The sequence below is a fragment of the Castor canadensis genome, chromosome 7, assembly GCF_047511655.1.
Source record: "Castor canadensis chromosome 7, mCasCan1.hap1v2, whole genome shotgun sequence".
In the NCBI taxonomy this organism is placed as follows: domain Eukaryota; kingdom Metazoa; phylum Chordata; class Mammalia; order Rodentia; family Castoridae; genus Castor; species Castor canadensis.
Window position 1 is genome coordinate 23,390,860 of NC_133392.1, and position 16,791 is coordinate 23,407,650.

The 16,791-nt window shown below is 39.2% G+C and overlaps 1 protein-coding gene across 5 annotated transcripts in view; it reads left to right on the forward strand.

The window, feature by feature from the left end:
- The window catches only part of Sorcs1 (sortilin related VPS10 domain containing receptor 1), a 484,666-nt gene that overhangs the window by 447,524 nt on the left and 20,351 nt on the right, over positions 1 to 16,791 (forward strand). For all 5 annotated transcript variants that reach the window (XM_074078345.1, XM_074078344.1, XM_074078347.1 and 2 more), the window contains exons 22-23: positions 3,105 to 3,217; positions 8,939 to 9,070. In XM_074078345.1, the coding sequence (XP_073934446.1) occupies positions 3,105 to 3,217; positions 8,939 to 9,070 (245 nt within the window). The remainder of the gene's footprint in view (positions 1 to 3,104; positions 3,218 to 8,938; positions 9,071 to 16,791) is intronic.

Here is a 16,791-nt window from a genome sequence, read left to right on the forward strand (position 1 = left end):
CATAAACTTAGAATCTCCGGCCTTAGCTTTCTAAATACTGCAATTATGGGCATGTATCACCATGCCCAGCTGTTTTTCTTCTTTTTGCAGTTTCCTTAAAGTCATCAGTCAAGGGAGGGTCAGCCTATATAAAATGATTGACCCCTGTATCCTCACTGAAAGTTTTATCAAGGAAAGTGTTCTTCCCCTCTCCTAACCAAATTCCCAAGCTATTTGCCATTCTTCATTCATCTTCAGTCACATGCATGTCCAGGGTGTCATAAATGTGATTTGAAACTTTTAATGACAGGTGTGATTATAAAAGAAAAAACTCATACCAGACAGTGTCAGACTGTAAGGATTGAGCTCAACTGAAAAGAAAGGTAGGAGGTTTTTAAATGCTGGGGTTAGCTAGTGGGAAAGCACTGGAGGACCCCATATAGTATGTGGGATCATCAGTGTGACTGGACCAGCTGTGTTAGTTAATCTGCTTAGGGAAGTCAGTTTCTCACTCTCCCAAGGAGTCAGAGAGGCAGAGGCCCTATGTTTCTTGATGATTATATTTCAGACAAATAGCTCCCAGTTCCTTATAGAGTTTGTAGAAGATTTACATCTCAAAGGGACACTGAATTTACACCTGCAAGTTTTCTAAGAAAAGGGAGGTCATGAACCTTCCCATGGCCAAACAGAAGACACCTTCTAAAGCTTAGCAAAAGTGAGGGAACATGAAGGCCATGAGAATCAGGCTCAATAGGAGGCATCTTACTAAGAAGCTGATGGAGGAATGCTTCTCTAACCAAAGCCACTAGTAGACTGGAAGAAAGAAAATCTGGTTTGTGTTGTTACCCTAAATTCATTCCAGGACACAAGTTTGCCTTTAAGTTTAAAAAAAAATGTACATGTGTAGAATTCACTTCCTTTAGGAACTGAACTGAAGAGTAAACTGTTGTTTACCCTTTCCAGTACCCTATTTGTGGGTTAAACTTAAGTAGCATTTCTAGGTCATTCTCCCTCCTGGCCATGCTGTTTCCTTTGCTGACCATGGAGGGATCTACTTCATTTGCATCCTTTTATGAAGATAAACATCTTCCTTTATACATGAGGCCACTACATTTTAGTGAGAGGTGCAGAGAAAAGAATAATATAAACTGCTACCTTCAGAGGGGAAAAGTTAGGAGTCCATGAGTGTATCTTTGGTGCTGCCATTTACCACCCTGCTAATTAACATTCAATTCATTATTCCCCATCTCCATCAGACTGAATCAGTGGTATTCCCCATGAGTGACCAGTGACTCAAAATACTCAATTTTACTTTGAAAAATACACCTTTGGTATTGAGTAACTGCCATAAGAGTACATCTTATAGTGCAAGATTCTTCAATGCATGTGTTTGATAACTCTTTAGTGTTTGGAAATGCACAAATGGGCTTTTAGGCTCCCTGAATATATAATTAGCATTGCTGATGTCACTTAGGCCCTACTGAAACACCAGGACATACCTAAACCATGAAATGTTTATTGAATAAATAAATGCATAAACAACTGAGTGTCTTCGCTGCAATTTAATTATTCAGCTATTCAATGCATATTTGCTAATTAAATGACTCATACTTAGTAACTGAAAACCTACCATGTACTAGGCATTATCCCAAGGGCTCAGGAGTGCAGAGCCCTTGTCCTCACTGAGCTTGTATTTCTAATCTCATATACACAATGAAAAAAAACTATTTTAGTAAAAATATGTATATAGAGGTTTGGGAGTGGGAGGGAGGCTACATGAGGTTGGAAGTTCAGAAAGGCTTCTCCAAAGAGACTGATTAGAAGTAGCCATCCATGCTGCAGTCTGCAGAAGGAGAAGTGAGCTGATATGGCAGGAGGATAGCATGATGGAGGAGCAGAGGGAAGAACAGGGCCCTAGAGCACAAGGTGTATAGGGATCCCATAGGATATGAAGTAGGAATGGAAGTCTACACTAGTTAATGCAGGACCAGGAAAGCTGTGATAAGACTCTATATTTTATTCTAAATGCAATGTAAAGCCACTAACAGGTTTTAGAACAGAGGGAGATGATCTATTTCCTGTGCCAAACATTATGCTGAACACTTCCAACTATAGGAGCATAATTAACCAAGACCCCAGCACTGGGCTCCATAACCCATCAGCATGCTAGGGCCAGAGCTGCACCTTCTAGAGACTGATCCAGTCAGTGGGGAAGTGCTGCAGGGGATACAGCTGACACATTCCTAGGACACAGGGGACTTCTCTGTTGACAGCCTGTGACTCATTTCTCCCAGCAGTCTTTCTGAACTTGCCTCAGACTGCATTGAATTCACCCAAACTTCCTCCCCTCTCTTTCACTGTCTTGTAAGCCTTGCACTCTGATTTTTCTCCATATCCTCTCTAGGTCCCTTCCCATTATTTCCCACCAGGAATTTTGCTCAGAAAATCTTTGCTTATTTAATCACCATCCTATTTTCTGGGGGATCGGGACCAATTTAGGAGCTATAGGAAAACTAACAAAATCTCTGACTTCAGGAGGGAAAAATTCCATTCAATGAAGTTTTATGCAAACAAAAGATAATAGAATAATTATAATAATAAATATAAATATGTGATAATATAATTATTATACAATTATATAATGATAAAAGCATACACAAAACACAGTAGTGCCATAGAAAAAGAAAATTGAAACATCCATGGTGGGGACTGGGGACGAATAGTTAGTCAGTGAGAGTTTGAACTATATGTGGAATATTTTGTGGATAGGCAGTGGGCTGAGTGGACATTCTAGGCAGAGGAACAGTGTAGACAAAGGACTGGGGTCATAAACCTGTCCTGTATTCAAGGCCTTCAGATCATTTAGTGTCCAGGAGTACAAAGTCTAGAACTGGATATTAGGAAAAGGCTACAGAGATAGGCATGGGCCAGAGTGTAGGGCCTTGGTTTAGAAAATGAGGACCTAGTGAGACACCAAGAGCGGGATGTGAATTTGCCTTCTTGAAGGGTCTCTCTGGTGAGTATGAAGGTAAAAGAGTGTCTGTGAAGGTTTTGCATAAAATTTAAAGTTCTGACTGCTTGATAGAACTGTTTGACTTATAGTAACCCACCTATTCTGTCTTCAGAGGAATTCAGGTCTCTTCGCTTATCCTTTTCTCCAAACCTGGATGACTATAACCCGGATATCCCCGAGTGGAGGAGAGACATCAGTCGGGTCATCAAAAAGTCCTTGGTGGAAGTGAGTGCAAACAGTTCCTTCTCTTGCTCAGATACATTGTCTGTCTATCCTTAAAGAGCTTCATGGAGAGGTGACTCTTGTGCAAAGAAGGGCACACAAGAGCTGGGACCTGTGGAAAGTGTGATTAACCAGTTTGGTATCTTCACAGCTGAGCCCCAAACATGTAGGCCTGAGGTAGGCAATATGTGGGGAGGGCAACCCTAAGAAACATTATCCTTGCACTGATAACCTTATTCTGCTTGGAGAAGAAGGGCATGGCGACATGATAGGTACCTACCTGAGTTCACAATTAGGTCATTGCTAAGTATAAAATCAGCTACTGTGAATGATAATGAAGGAACACAGCATACAAGAATCCTCAAGTGCGAGTTTAATTAGTAAGAGACCAGGTTCCAACTCCACAACTGTGAACACAAGAGGTCAGTGAGAACTCTGTATATGATACTTACTCATAAATTTCTGTCCCACTTCTTTGAAAAACATTCCTCTCTCATAAAAGCTCCACAAGGTGGTTATTATTATCCTCATTTTTTTTATAAGGAAACTGAGATTCCCAAACCCCCATAGCTACTAGTTGATAGGGCTACAAAATTGAATTGAAGGTCCTGAATGTAATATCTGGGTCTTTTTTTTTTTTTCATTTTTCTTTTATTATTCATATGTGCATACAAGGCTTGGTTCATTTCTCCCCTCTGCCCCCACCCCCTCCCTTACCACCCACTCCGCCCCCTTCTTCTCCCCCCCCAATACCCAGCAGAAACTATTTTGCCCTTATTTCTAATTTTGTTGTAGAGAGAGTATAAGCAATAATAGGAAGGAAAAAGGGTTTTTGCTGGTTGAGATAAGGATAGCTATACAGGGCATTGACTCACATTGATTTCCTGTGCGTGGGTGTTACCTTCTAGGTTAATTCTTTTTGATCTAACCTTTTCTCTAGTACCTGTTCCCCTTTTCCTATTGGCCTCAGTTGCTTTAAGGTATCTGCTTTAGTTTCTCTGCGTTAAGGGCAACAAATGCTAGCTAGTTTTTTAGGTGTCTTACCTATCCTCACCCCTCCCTTGTGTGCTCTCGCTTTTATCATGTGCTCAAAGTCCAATCCCCTTGTTGTGTTTGCCCTTGATCTAATGTCCACATATGAGGGAGAACATACGTATCTGGGTCTTTACAATATGACACAGTCTTTAAGTTATATAAGAATTCTGGGAGAAGACAAAGGTGGTGCATTTTATTCTTTCCTTGTAGATGTCATTGAAAATTACCGATGTATTTTAGTCACATGTGTCCCATCTACTCCACATTCATGAGTGAGCAGAGAAGTGGGATAGCTGCTCATGGCACTGCTTAGACTTAGTTCACACACCCAGGAAATCAGACATGAGCTGCCTTTCCTAGAATGCCCAAGAGAAAAATCAATCTAGTTTTGTTCACATGTTTTTCTTGCTCCCAAAATATGGTACCACTTGATACAAAACAATGATGGCATAAAGGCATTGAGATAACCTCTGTTCAGGAAGGAGATCTTATTCAACTCTAGCCTCCCAGCAGACCCTTCACCATACCATCATCTCTGTGATCCTTATTTATCATCTATAATATTCTAGACACTGTTCTCAGCACTTTATATTATTTAACCACATTTTAGTATAAAAATGAGCTATGATATTTGTACTATATTTATACCCATTTTACAGGCAAAAAACTCAACTAAGAGACATTAGGTAACTTGCCCAAAGTCATGTAGTTTTAGCTCAGGTTTGGAAGTCAGACCATCAAAGTTAGAATCCTGATTTTATGGCTTCCACACCATTCCAGTCTACTGCTATTCTTTGCCTTTTTTACAAAGATCGACAGAGACAGATGGAAGATTAGGGTGGCTAAGGAGTATCTTCAGGTGCTGTGAGTAATTACCATGTCATCTCTACCTTCATGATCCTCAGCATCCACTATATTATTGATGGTTAAACATTGTGGCCACCAGGAGGCATAACTGCTTGTCCATTGGCCTGAATGCAGTTAGATTTTTTGCCCTTGGAGTTGTCCATCCCTGATGCAACAACTGATTTCTCTTCCCTGCTATCTAAGAGAGATTGACTTATACCCCTCAATGTACTCACTGCCCGCCTCTTTCAGTCTGTAGTGTTCTACAGGTTTTCCAGACAGCTGCCTGTTTTCTCCCACTGACTCATAATCCAGACATTAGTTCAGCAATGACCAGCCTTCTAGGCTGTCCAATAGGTTAGAAATTACTGGTCATCACTGTTTCTAGGCTGCTGCACATTATAGTCTGCTAAATGCATAATAAATGTGTTGGCTCAACATCTCTCAGGACAGGGTGCTGGTGATGATGTGGGGAGGGGGGAACAGTTAATACCTTTTGGTTTCCAAGGTTCCCTAGTTACCCAATCCCAAAAAAGCATTTCATCCAGCCTCTGGTCCCCAGCATCCCACCTTGTCTTTGAGATGAATAATTATACTTGGCCACTTTCTTAAGTCCTAAGGGATCACATTGCCAATTAAGTGTATGCTGATAACCTCTACAAGAGATTCACCAACTTAGCATCAGTTTATTTGCAATTTTCTTCCTATTGATTTTGTGACAGAATTTGGTGAAAGAAAAAATTGGTTGCCTTTTTGTCCTCAAATTGGCTTTTGATATTAACATATCAGAATGAAATTTTTAATTAAATTTCATTCAGTGAACATTTTTGTGTATAATCAGGATGATTTGAACTTAATCTCTGAGTTTGCAATCTAGGGGCATAAGATAATATAGGTCAGCTATAACATGGGCCAACTTGTGTCATCAGGGTAAAGGAGGCATAGAGCTTGGGTTACCATTGCAGGCTTCACAGTCAGACCAACACTCATAAGCGTAGTCAGTTTATTCCTAGATGATCTTGAACCACTGTTTAACCTTCATGCACCTCCCATTTTTCCTGAAGTTGAAATAAAGATGCACCACCCAGATCCCTTTTCAGTAAGAGACTTGTCTTAGCTTCTGGGGATTGTGTGGGCAGTGGTTCCAGGTCATATCATTTTCTAGAGTGGTTCAAGTCCAATGATGGACTAATGTGATTATATAAAAGTTTGGTCTTTTCTGTTCAATTTAAGACAACCCTGAAGGTCAGTCTGTCTCCCAGAGTCTTTTGAGACTATCACTTCTCTACCTGCCTATGCCTGCTTCTTTTTCTTCATTCCCATAGATGCTGTTCCTGAGAGTACTTCTTAATAAACACACTGCACATTAAATTCAGAGTCCCGTTCCTGAGGCCCTGAACCTGTGATTTGCCTTTACCTGCAAAGTGAGGCACAACAATTGTTGTGGAAGGTTTTAGAAAATCATATTACTAATTTATTTGACACAATGCCAGGCACACAGTAAGTACCAGTACATGTAATTATTGCTGCTTCAAAAAAGATAGTTCAGAAACAATCACCTAATAAGGAAATTGTGAAAAATGTACTGAAATAATGTGACTTGAAGATGACTCCTGAAAGATAGGGAGGATTCCAAGAGCAAAGACATTCTGAGGAAAATGGCAGGCAGGCACAAAAAACTTGTAGGAAAAGGCTGAAATATTGAGAAATTATGTATCATTCCATTTAGATGTAGCATAAAAGGCCTAAGTTGTAGATTGTTAGTTCGGATGGAAAGGATACAGTCGTGTTCTACAAACCCTTGAATATCTACTTAATATAAGTATCAACAGGAGTGATTGTGAGCATTTTGAACAAGGGAACGTGATTGAAGTTGGACGATAAGAAAGTAAGTCCAGAAGGAGTGGCCTGCCTCCTGGAGATGGGGTGGCCATTGCCAAACTTGAGGGGAGTGCTCATGGAGGCTGGGTCAAGATAGCAACAGCAGATGTTTAAGCAGGAAGGAGCCAAGGAAGGCTCATTAGTGTAGGAACTGACGTGTCTAGGTGTCACAAAATGATTAGACATAACAGGAAAAGGAGAGCACACTATCAGAGGTAAATGTATGGCTTCAAGCTAGGACAGGCCTTCTTTGGGTCAAATAAATGCAGAATTAAGATTTTGGGTGTGACACTCTTGGGGATATACCCAAAAGACTGTTACTCCAGAGGCACCCTGCACATCCATGTTTATTGCGGCATTATTCACAATAGCCAAGTTATGGAAACAGCCAAGATGCCCCACCACTGATGAATGGATTAAGAAAATGTGGTATCTATACACAATGGAATTTTATGCAGCCATGAAGAAGAACGAAATGTTATCATTCGCTGGTAAATGGATGGAATTGGAGAACATCATTCTGAGTGAGGTTAGCCTGGCCCAAAAGACCAAAAATCGTATGTTCTCCCTCATATGTGGACATTAGATCAAGGGCAAACACAACAAGGTGATTGGACTTTGAGTACATGATAAAAGCGAGAGCACACAAGGGAGGGGTGAAAATAGGTAAGACACCTGAAAAATTAGTTAGCATTTGTTGCCCTTAACACAGAGAAACTAAAGCAGATACCTTAAAAGCAACTGAGACCAATAGGAAAAGGGGACCAGGAACTAGAGAAAAGTTTAGATCAAGAAGAATTAACCTAGAAGGTAACACACATGCACAGGAAATCAATGTGAGTCAATGCCCTGTATAGCTGTCCTTATCTCAACCAGCAAAAACCCTTGTTCCTTCCTATTATGGCTTATACTCTCTCTACAACAAAATTAGAAATAAGGGCAAAATAGTTTCTGCTGGGTATTGAGGGGGTTGGGGGGAGAGGGAGGGGGCGGAGTGGGTGGTAAGGGAGGGGGTGGGGGCAGAGGGGAGAAATGAACCAAGCCTTGTATGCACATATGAATAATAAAAGAAAAATGAAAAATAAATAAATAAATTAATTAATTAAAAAAAAAGATTTGGGGTGTGAAAATGAAAACGTCTGTTTCTTTTTTTTTTTCTTGGACATGTTTGTTGGAAGTCCTAGTGAAATAATCAAGTGGTATTCTGAGTGGTCACAAAGATAGAAGTTAGGATTATAGCTATTTTGTTCTAGATGATATAGCGAAAGGGCTCAGGAACATAAGCTTGGAGCAGAGTAAGTGAAAAGACAAAGAGGAAGTTCTGGAGGGATACCTGTAGTTTTAACAGGAGGGTTAGCATGACCATGAGCAGAGCTCAGAGTACTTCAGGAAGCAGAGCTGGACATCAGGTTCTGAGGCTGTGGCAAAGTCACCAGGTACCACCTAGGGGCTGAGATATGGAGAACTTTCAGGTGATTGCATCAATTTGAACCCTAGTGGAGTGATGAAGAAAAGGGCTAAGGCATGGGGAGCAGATGATAGAGGTTTTTAAGTCAGGGTCTTCTCACTGGTCTGGTCCATTTACTGGAAATGACCATTAGGAAGAAGAGCTAATATCCCAGCAGAAATGATTCATGTGTAACTCATTTTATTCTCAAAATTGCTCATTAACAAGTCAGGCATGCTATTGTCCATATATTGTATTTAAGGAAATGTAACAAAGAAAAGATAAACATCTAGTTATGATCTCTTACAGTGAGACTGGGATAAAACTTTGGACAGTCTGACTCCAGAGCCTGCACTTGTAACCAGGTGCCGCCTCTCACATACATTCATGCTATGAACACCCAGACCCCTGCTTTCATATTCCTTTGTGTCTTTTGTTCTCACCCCACCTCTGCCAGATACCTGGCCCCTTGTTGTAATTCCAGAACTCACTGGGTCTCTTTGTCTCTCCTTCAGGCCACAGGGGTTCCTAGCCCACACATCCTGGTGGCAGTACTGCCTGGCTTACCCACTGCAGCAGAGCTCTTTGTTTTGCCCTATCAGGATCCAACAGGGGAAAACAAAAGGTCATTGGAGGATCTAGAGCAGGTGAGTCCCCTGGAAGGCATTTTCAGTTTCTTCCTGCAGCTTGAGCTAATGTGACCACCACAGCAGCAGAGGGATTTCGGGGAGTCTGGGCTCAAGAGTAAGGGCACCACCTGTTGGTGGAGTCTTCTGTTTTCTGCTCTTTTGTTTTTCATACACACACTGGTGACCCTAACTGCAGCTTCTCCAGAACACACATACCAGAGTGTATATTAAGCATGCGTTATTCACACTGTGGAATACTGCAGACTGTTTAGGATGAATTCAGTAAATCCATATATGCACACATTAAAAAGTGTCTAAGATATTAAGTAAAAAAAGAAGTAGCTGAACAATGCCCAGACAAGGAACCCACTTATAGCTTACTTTACTTATTTTTACCACAAGCATCATAATACTCAAATGACATGACATTTTTTTAAAAGGTACAACTTTTACACAAATCATTAATCCCTTTATCACTTTATTAAGATGATCTGATTTGTTTCATAATGAATGAGTAACATTGGATTCACCTCTATTGACTATGGTAGAAACCCATTTCTCATATAATATTACTCTTCATCCATTTCAGTTACAATGATCATCAGTCTCAGTCTTTTGTTCTTTTAGAAACCTAATGATTTTAGTTTCTCAATTACTTCCCGTGAGTTCATGGAACTTTTTGATTTACTTTGCACAAACCCATAATCCAATTTCATGATCTACTGTCCTCCAAGATGGCCTGAGAACCTTTTGCAACAGCCTTATTAACCTCAAATTATGGCATGGCTCACTTCCTAGCATGCCTTCTTCTTTCAACTGCCACTTTTTCACTGGTCAGAAAACTCACGCTCTTAATTTTCTCTGCATGCAAGTAATGAAGAACACAGCTATCATGGAAAACCCTCTTGGAGACCCATTTCCTAGTGAAGTGCATTTGAGGGACAGGTAGCAGACAACCCTTCAAATCTGCATCTGATTTGAGTCTGCCCTGCCCAATGTTCATCTTCTCATTATATTCTACAAATTATTATTTGTACCATAATCTATTAAGAGAATAAGTGTTATTTCTTGTTATGGCAGGGCTAAAAATCTAGGAGAAAGTAGACATTTAGGTATGAACATTTAGAGTTGCTCCTCCTTTGGAAATCTTAGGACTTTTCCATGAAATCCACATTATAATCAATTCTGTTATAGACGGTATCCAGGTTTAGAAACAGTTATTTTACCAGGCATACATCATCTGGGCATCTTTATTTCTACCAGTTTCATTTTTTCTAAAAATGTGCAACATTTTCTACATTATTCCTTGTGGGGAAATGTGGAAAGATATTTCTATGAAATCATTTATACTTATGCTTTGACTGCCTATGTTGCCTGGACTTCTTTCCCTTCATTCTCTGTTTCTTCTGGGTATTTTCCTCATCGTCACAGTCACGGGGCTACATGAAAGTCCCAGCAGCCTGATGTTAGTCATCAATGAACCATTTAATCAAAGATCTGAAGGCAACTGGCTTTTTCTTTTTCTTTTTTTTTTTGTTGAACGGCTATGTGACTATGTGACTTAGCATTTGGCACACATGTAGGGAGTTCGACCATTTTGGTAGAAAGATCACACAAGTTTAGAGATCACAGGTTTAGAAAATTGTAAATCATGTTTTTAAGTTTCAGCTCTGGCATCCATGTATCTCTTATAGATGAGGAAAGCAAGGATGTAAAAAGTTAAATAATTTAGCCCAGGTCAGGACAATCCCACAGGGTGTTTGAGAGGGTTAAAACATGATATAACAAATCACTTGACCTATAATAAATGCCCAATAAGTGGTAAGTAGATAATAGTTACATTAATGATTATCTTATGATAAATACAGAAAGAAAAAAGTTTCATTAGGCCTATTAAATGGACTATTTGGACTACAGTCAAGAACATGTGGTAGAAGGGAGGATGCTGAGAGAAAGGGAAGAGAAGATTAATGAAAGAAATTGCACAAAATGGAAAAGAACACAAGGGCAATAGAAAGAAGAATATATATTACTGGCATGAGCTGATGTATGTTATGCAGATTTATAGCAGACGACTTCTATAATTTTAAAGGAAAATAAGACACCATGCTAGAGATCGTAACTCTGATTAAGGAAATTGCCTATATATCAGCCTATTTCAGGACTCAAACCTAAGTAAACACCATGACTTCACAAAACCCATGAAAGATTAGTGCCTCTGTTTTTGAGAACATTATCACCCTGATTGAAAGGCAGAGAAATGAAATCAACTTGTAAGACCAAGATATATATGGACATCCTGTGAAATAAGCTGCCCACTGAAGACCTGTGTTTTTCAGTCCAGGTGGGACCTTTTGATCCATTTTACCTGACTCACTCACTTAAATAGCTTTATGATAAAGAAGTGAGTTTAGGAGCTCATTTAATTTAAAAGTCTGGAGATATAGCTCAGGCATGGAAGAATTCAGAGCCACTCAAAATGTCTCTAAATTACTTTCCTCTCTCCATCCCTCTCTGTTTTCCTTGCTACCATCTGCAAAGCCTGTCCAAGAATGAAGCCAACACAAAAAAGCCAGGATGGCCATAACAAACCATCTAAACAGGCAGTGTCTTCTCTGATAGTACCAGTAAAAGCCCTAGATTTACAGTCCTCACCAGTCCAATGTGTGTGAATGGATACCTCTTAGCCAGTCCCTGCAGTCATGGTGATAGACAACTGTCAGATGACAACTCAGATGTTTCGTACCCTCTGTGGATCAGGGAGCGGAGGGTAGCCCTTCCTGAACTAAATGGAGTGAGGTCAGAGAAGGCCATCGCTCTTCACGGAAAAATGAGAGAGAGGGGAAAGAAACACAGGGAAGGCAAAACCAACTGACTTCTACTGTAATAAAATACAAAGGAATTAAAGAAAAATGCAAACCAAACAAGCAACAGGAATGAAGCCCTTGATTGAAGGCTGAACTCCAAAGGACTGATCACTTCCCCTCTCTTCATGCTCTGACTCCTTTCCTATAAAGAATAGTGCAAACCTCCAGCATTGGAACTGGGATCCTTGCCATGGGGCAGTGAAGAATGGGAGGCCAAAGTCCAGCAAAGAGCTCTTGGCTCACCTCCCTGATCTTGCTCTGAGAGCATTCCCAGGACAGCAGAAATTCTGGCTGGATCAAGCTATTTTGTCTGTGAAATAAATTGAGAATTCCTTCATGAGAAGTACTTGACCCTGTTATCAGGATGAAGCAGCTGGGTTAATTAAGTGACCTCTTTCTGGGGGGGCTTTACTAGTACTACTTTCAGGTCTCCAGTGAGTGAGAAAAAAGCTCTCTTGCCCTTAGTTACCTCATCAGAGAGAGCACATACAACTATCCTGAGGCCAGCTGCTCAAGTATGGAGCAACTCTGCCTGCCAGGCACTGCCCCTCCCTTGCTTCTCTACTCCTGAGGGGTGACAGATAGGATCTGTCTCTCCTGGATAAGAGAAAGGTCACCATACTCTGTGAAAATTTTGATGTTGTGCTGGAGAGATAGGGAACTTATGTGTGTTATCTTTCAGAATCCAGAAAGGGCGTAAGAATATTTAAAAAGAATAAAAAGGACTATGGAAAAATGTGGACCACAAACAGTAGTTTCTTCCTTGTCTGTTTGTATTACATTGGACACTTGACAGATACATAATTCTAAATCTAAGGAAGAAAGGAAATGCACTTCTGAAAATTGAATAGTCTGCTTATAGAATTTTAAGATATTAAAGATACACTATGAAATTTAATTAAAAATTTCAGACTATTTTCTGTAAGCCCACATGGTCTGCCCTGTCATTTCTGAATTTTTAACATGGGGATTGGTTATAGACATTCTGGAGCTCACAAGGAAGGTCATAGAAATAGGAAAACCACAACTGAAAGAAGAATAGGTAAGATTTGGACCAAAGGTGTATGTCAGAATGAGATAAGCTTAATGCTGACGAAGAGCAATAAAAGGGAAGGAAGCATTTATGGACAATTTGTTCTTCTTGTACATCATCCAGAATATTCTTTTAGCACTTTAATCAAGCTGAATTTCTTGTGATACAAAAGAATGGGATTCGGTGGACCAGTGTAAGCTAGAATTTAGTATTAGACTCCATTGCTTCCCCATGACTTAATCTAGAAATTGTGTTGTATGAATTGGGAAAAGTCCTCCTCTGATGACAAGAAGCTTTCTCAATTGCTGTCTTAGTTATGTGACAGAACCAGGATAGAGTAACTGGGTCAGCTCCAAGGTCATCCCTGACCTAGTTCTTTCTAAACATGGCTAGGTTTGCATTCCTCATAACAGCTTTCATGGATAAGTTGTTCGTATTTTGCCTTTGAGTAGGCTTGTCATTGGTAAATTTGCCAGAGCCCATTTTGAATCTATATCTTCATCTTGTACCCCTTCTTTGGGTTGTACATTTTATATCTTCAGTCTAACACTCTCCTGACAGAGCTATTTCGGCAAGCTGGGTTGTACATTTTATTAGTTTACCAACTTTTCTGTGGATCATGAACTTCCATTTTTTTTTTCATTTTTCAGAAATTGACATGTTCATTCTAATATTCAGAGTGAGGTTTCCCCTAATGATTTCATTAAAATGATTTAGATGTTGAATATGTTCTTTGTATGGTAGCAATCACTTCTGTTGACTAAATATTTCTAGCCCACTGCGTTCTGGGTATATGATAGTGTTGTACCTCTTCTGGGTAGGCAGAGCCACAAGACTCCCATGCAGGCTAATGAGTTGGGAGCAGTGATCTATGTTCTTTCCAACCTAAACTCATGAGTTCATAAAACTTTGAGAATTCTTTTTCCCTCCCATGCAGTACTAAATGGAAATGCTTGAGATGATTGTTCTACCAGCCTGGCTCCCATGTGATCATAATGAGTGCCTACCTGCAGTGGTTATGAGGTGTGAACAAGAAATATGCCTTTGTTGATTCCAGTCCCTGATAATTTTCCATTGTTACCTCAGTCAAACCTAGTTGATTCTGACTGCTGCAGTCAATCTTCATCTCTTGTGAAGAAGACAAGGAGGAGAATTGGGGTTTTTCCTAAAACAGGTCCCTCTCACAAGATCCTTTTGATCATACCTTTTCTAGCATTTGCATTGAGTCCTCACAGTCCTTTTAAGTGGCATTTTAAATGAAGTGTGGGTTGCATCTGAATCACAGGCATATTCTACCAAACACGCAGATACCAAGAATAATATGTTGTTTCTTTGGAACATGACTGTTTAGCTTAAGTAGAATAGGAAATGGCCTGTGTAAAAGAGCAACAGGATAGGGATGACAGTATAAAGGATAAATGAAATTTGCTAAGCAAACACAGTTTTCACTAGACAGAAAAAAGAAACTCAAGTCGCTTCAGCAGGTTCAGTCTCCCTGTGATCACACGTTATTTCACTTGAGTCTTTATCAGGCAAGATGTCTGTTCTTCTCATTTAAGCTCTTGCCATAGTTTTCTGTAGATTGCAGTTTATTTTTCTCTTTTCATATCCAAGACTCTCTCAACTATTTACAAACTTTATAAACTGATAGAGACAATGTCCTGAGGGTAGTGTTAGGGATTGTCTATTTCTGTGGCCTGTATTGTCAGAGACATTGATAATGGTGGATTATAACTTGTGTGCTTTACAGAGAAATCAGAAATGGCAGTATGATTACTAAAATGCTGCCTTAAAAAAACTCTCCAATACTCATTCAGCCAGATCTCTCTTATATATCTTCCTCTCTATCCATTTGTCAGCTGGTTCAAGGAACATATTTTCAATGGAAATATCCTAGGATTAGAAGTCAAACAAAGCTGAAGTCTAGTCTCAACTCTTCAAATATTAACTGGGTAAACTAGGTATGTCCTTTAAACTATGTTCCATTCTATGGACATACCAGCACTAACACATAAGACATGTAGTATTAGGAAAATAACCAAAAATGAGGAGCTTTACCAAAGTAAAGTTATCAATGCAAATATAATATACTTAAATACACATAAAACTCCTGATCTATGGACACAATACAGGATAAGCTCTACTACAAGTAACATAATGAACATTTAAAATATTGTTAAAATTTGTCAATAGTTTCATACCAACTTCTTTGTGTAGAAAAGTACATGGCTATAATTGAGTTAATTCTTGTGTGGAATATAAATTTCATTTACTTTTGTCTCCTATGTATAATTTCTTTTCTACAAAGTAGAGATTCTTTATTGAATGTCCTGATGCAAATTAAACACATGAAACATTTGTTTTGCTGCCAGATTATTTTTCCATAGCCTGTTTAGTATTGTAAATGGTACAGATAAAGCCAATGAAGCAATGCTATAAACCAAAACATAGCTAGAAAGTTAATTATTCTTAGAAGGACTTGGCTGGAGATCATAAATTAGGAGTATGTTGTTCTGACGAATTTTTTCCCCTGGTTATTTATATCTCTCACTTGAGTAAAAATATTTGCATGGATAAACAGTAAATATCACTTCACCTGGTTGGAAAGAGGAAGTCTTTCTCTTTCAAATACATAGTTATCTTTCTGAGAAGTCTTTCATGTTTGAGAAAAATATTTTTCAGCCAATATATATGGGCGTGTGTTTGTATGTGTATGTGCATATACATGTATATTAACATGTGTATGTGTATGTGTGCATTTCATAGGCTTTGTGGTAGACTTTTGCTGAAAATCCATTCTCAAGTTCCTATCAAGACCCTATCAATTGAATAATATTGTTAGAGAACACAGTGAAATCCCATTGATGCAGTCTTTGTTAAAAATCCATTCCTCCTATATACATGGACCAGTCTACATGGTTTCCAGTGCTCAAAAGGAGAGTCTTAATAGAGAGAACCAAGTTGTTTCCAAAATAATTTTTACAGTCTTGTTTTTCTATGTGGTTTGCCAAAAAACAGCATTTGAGAGGCTGGGCTTGGTCTGGACCAGGTGCTCACCCACGGGGCATGGAAGGTCATCCTGTATCTTCTTGCTCAATGAAGAAGTTCATCTGCAGGGCAGTTTGCTTCCATCACCTGCCAGGAACTGCCACCAGAGACCCTGCTTCAAAACCAGGCCATCAGACCCTGCTTAATTATTAAAGGCTCAAAAGTGCCATTTTGTCAACTCAGTGGAGAAAAATGAAATTCAGCAAGTAGAAGAGGGGAAACAATGAAGAATTTAACTAGCAGAATGATAGTCAGAAAACATGTAATTTGACTTAAATAACATGAAAAAAGCATGAAATTGACAACTATAACAGTAAAACAAAGGATACTAGCTAAAAATAAATACGAGTGTGGTTAACCCTCATGGCGTTTCATAAATTACTCAAAAGTATAAGGAAAACAAAATAAATTTCAACAGAAGAACAGAATTTTACAATGCTCATAAAATCATATCTTATTATCTTTCTACTCAAACTAAGTTCTGTGCCCCATGGTCAGGTTAAATATTCCATAGTCCAGAATTTCTTAGGTCTGTCCTGTATATATGTACCAGCCAGAGGACCAGAGTTTAGTTAATACCAACATATATGAGACAAGGACTAGCCAATTCATTACTTAAATTGTGGCTACTCTTTCTTTCAACTGTATAATTTATTATTTTAGCAGAACAATACTTAGAATTCAATAAATAGTTATTAAGTCCTGAATAAGTGAAAGCCATAGGGTATGGTTTTAAGAAAGGAAGAAAAGTAAAATAAATACGTAAGAATTTCACCAGAACATTTGAGTAG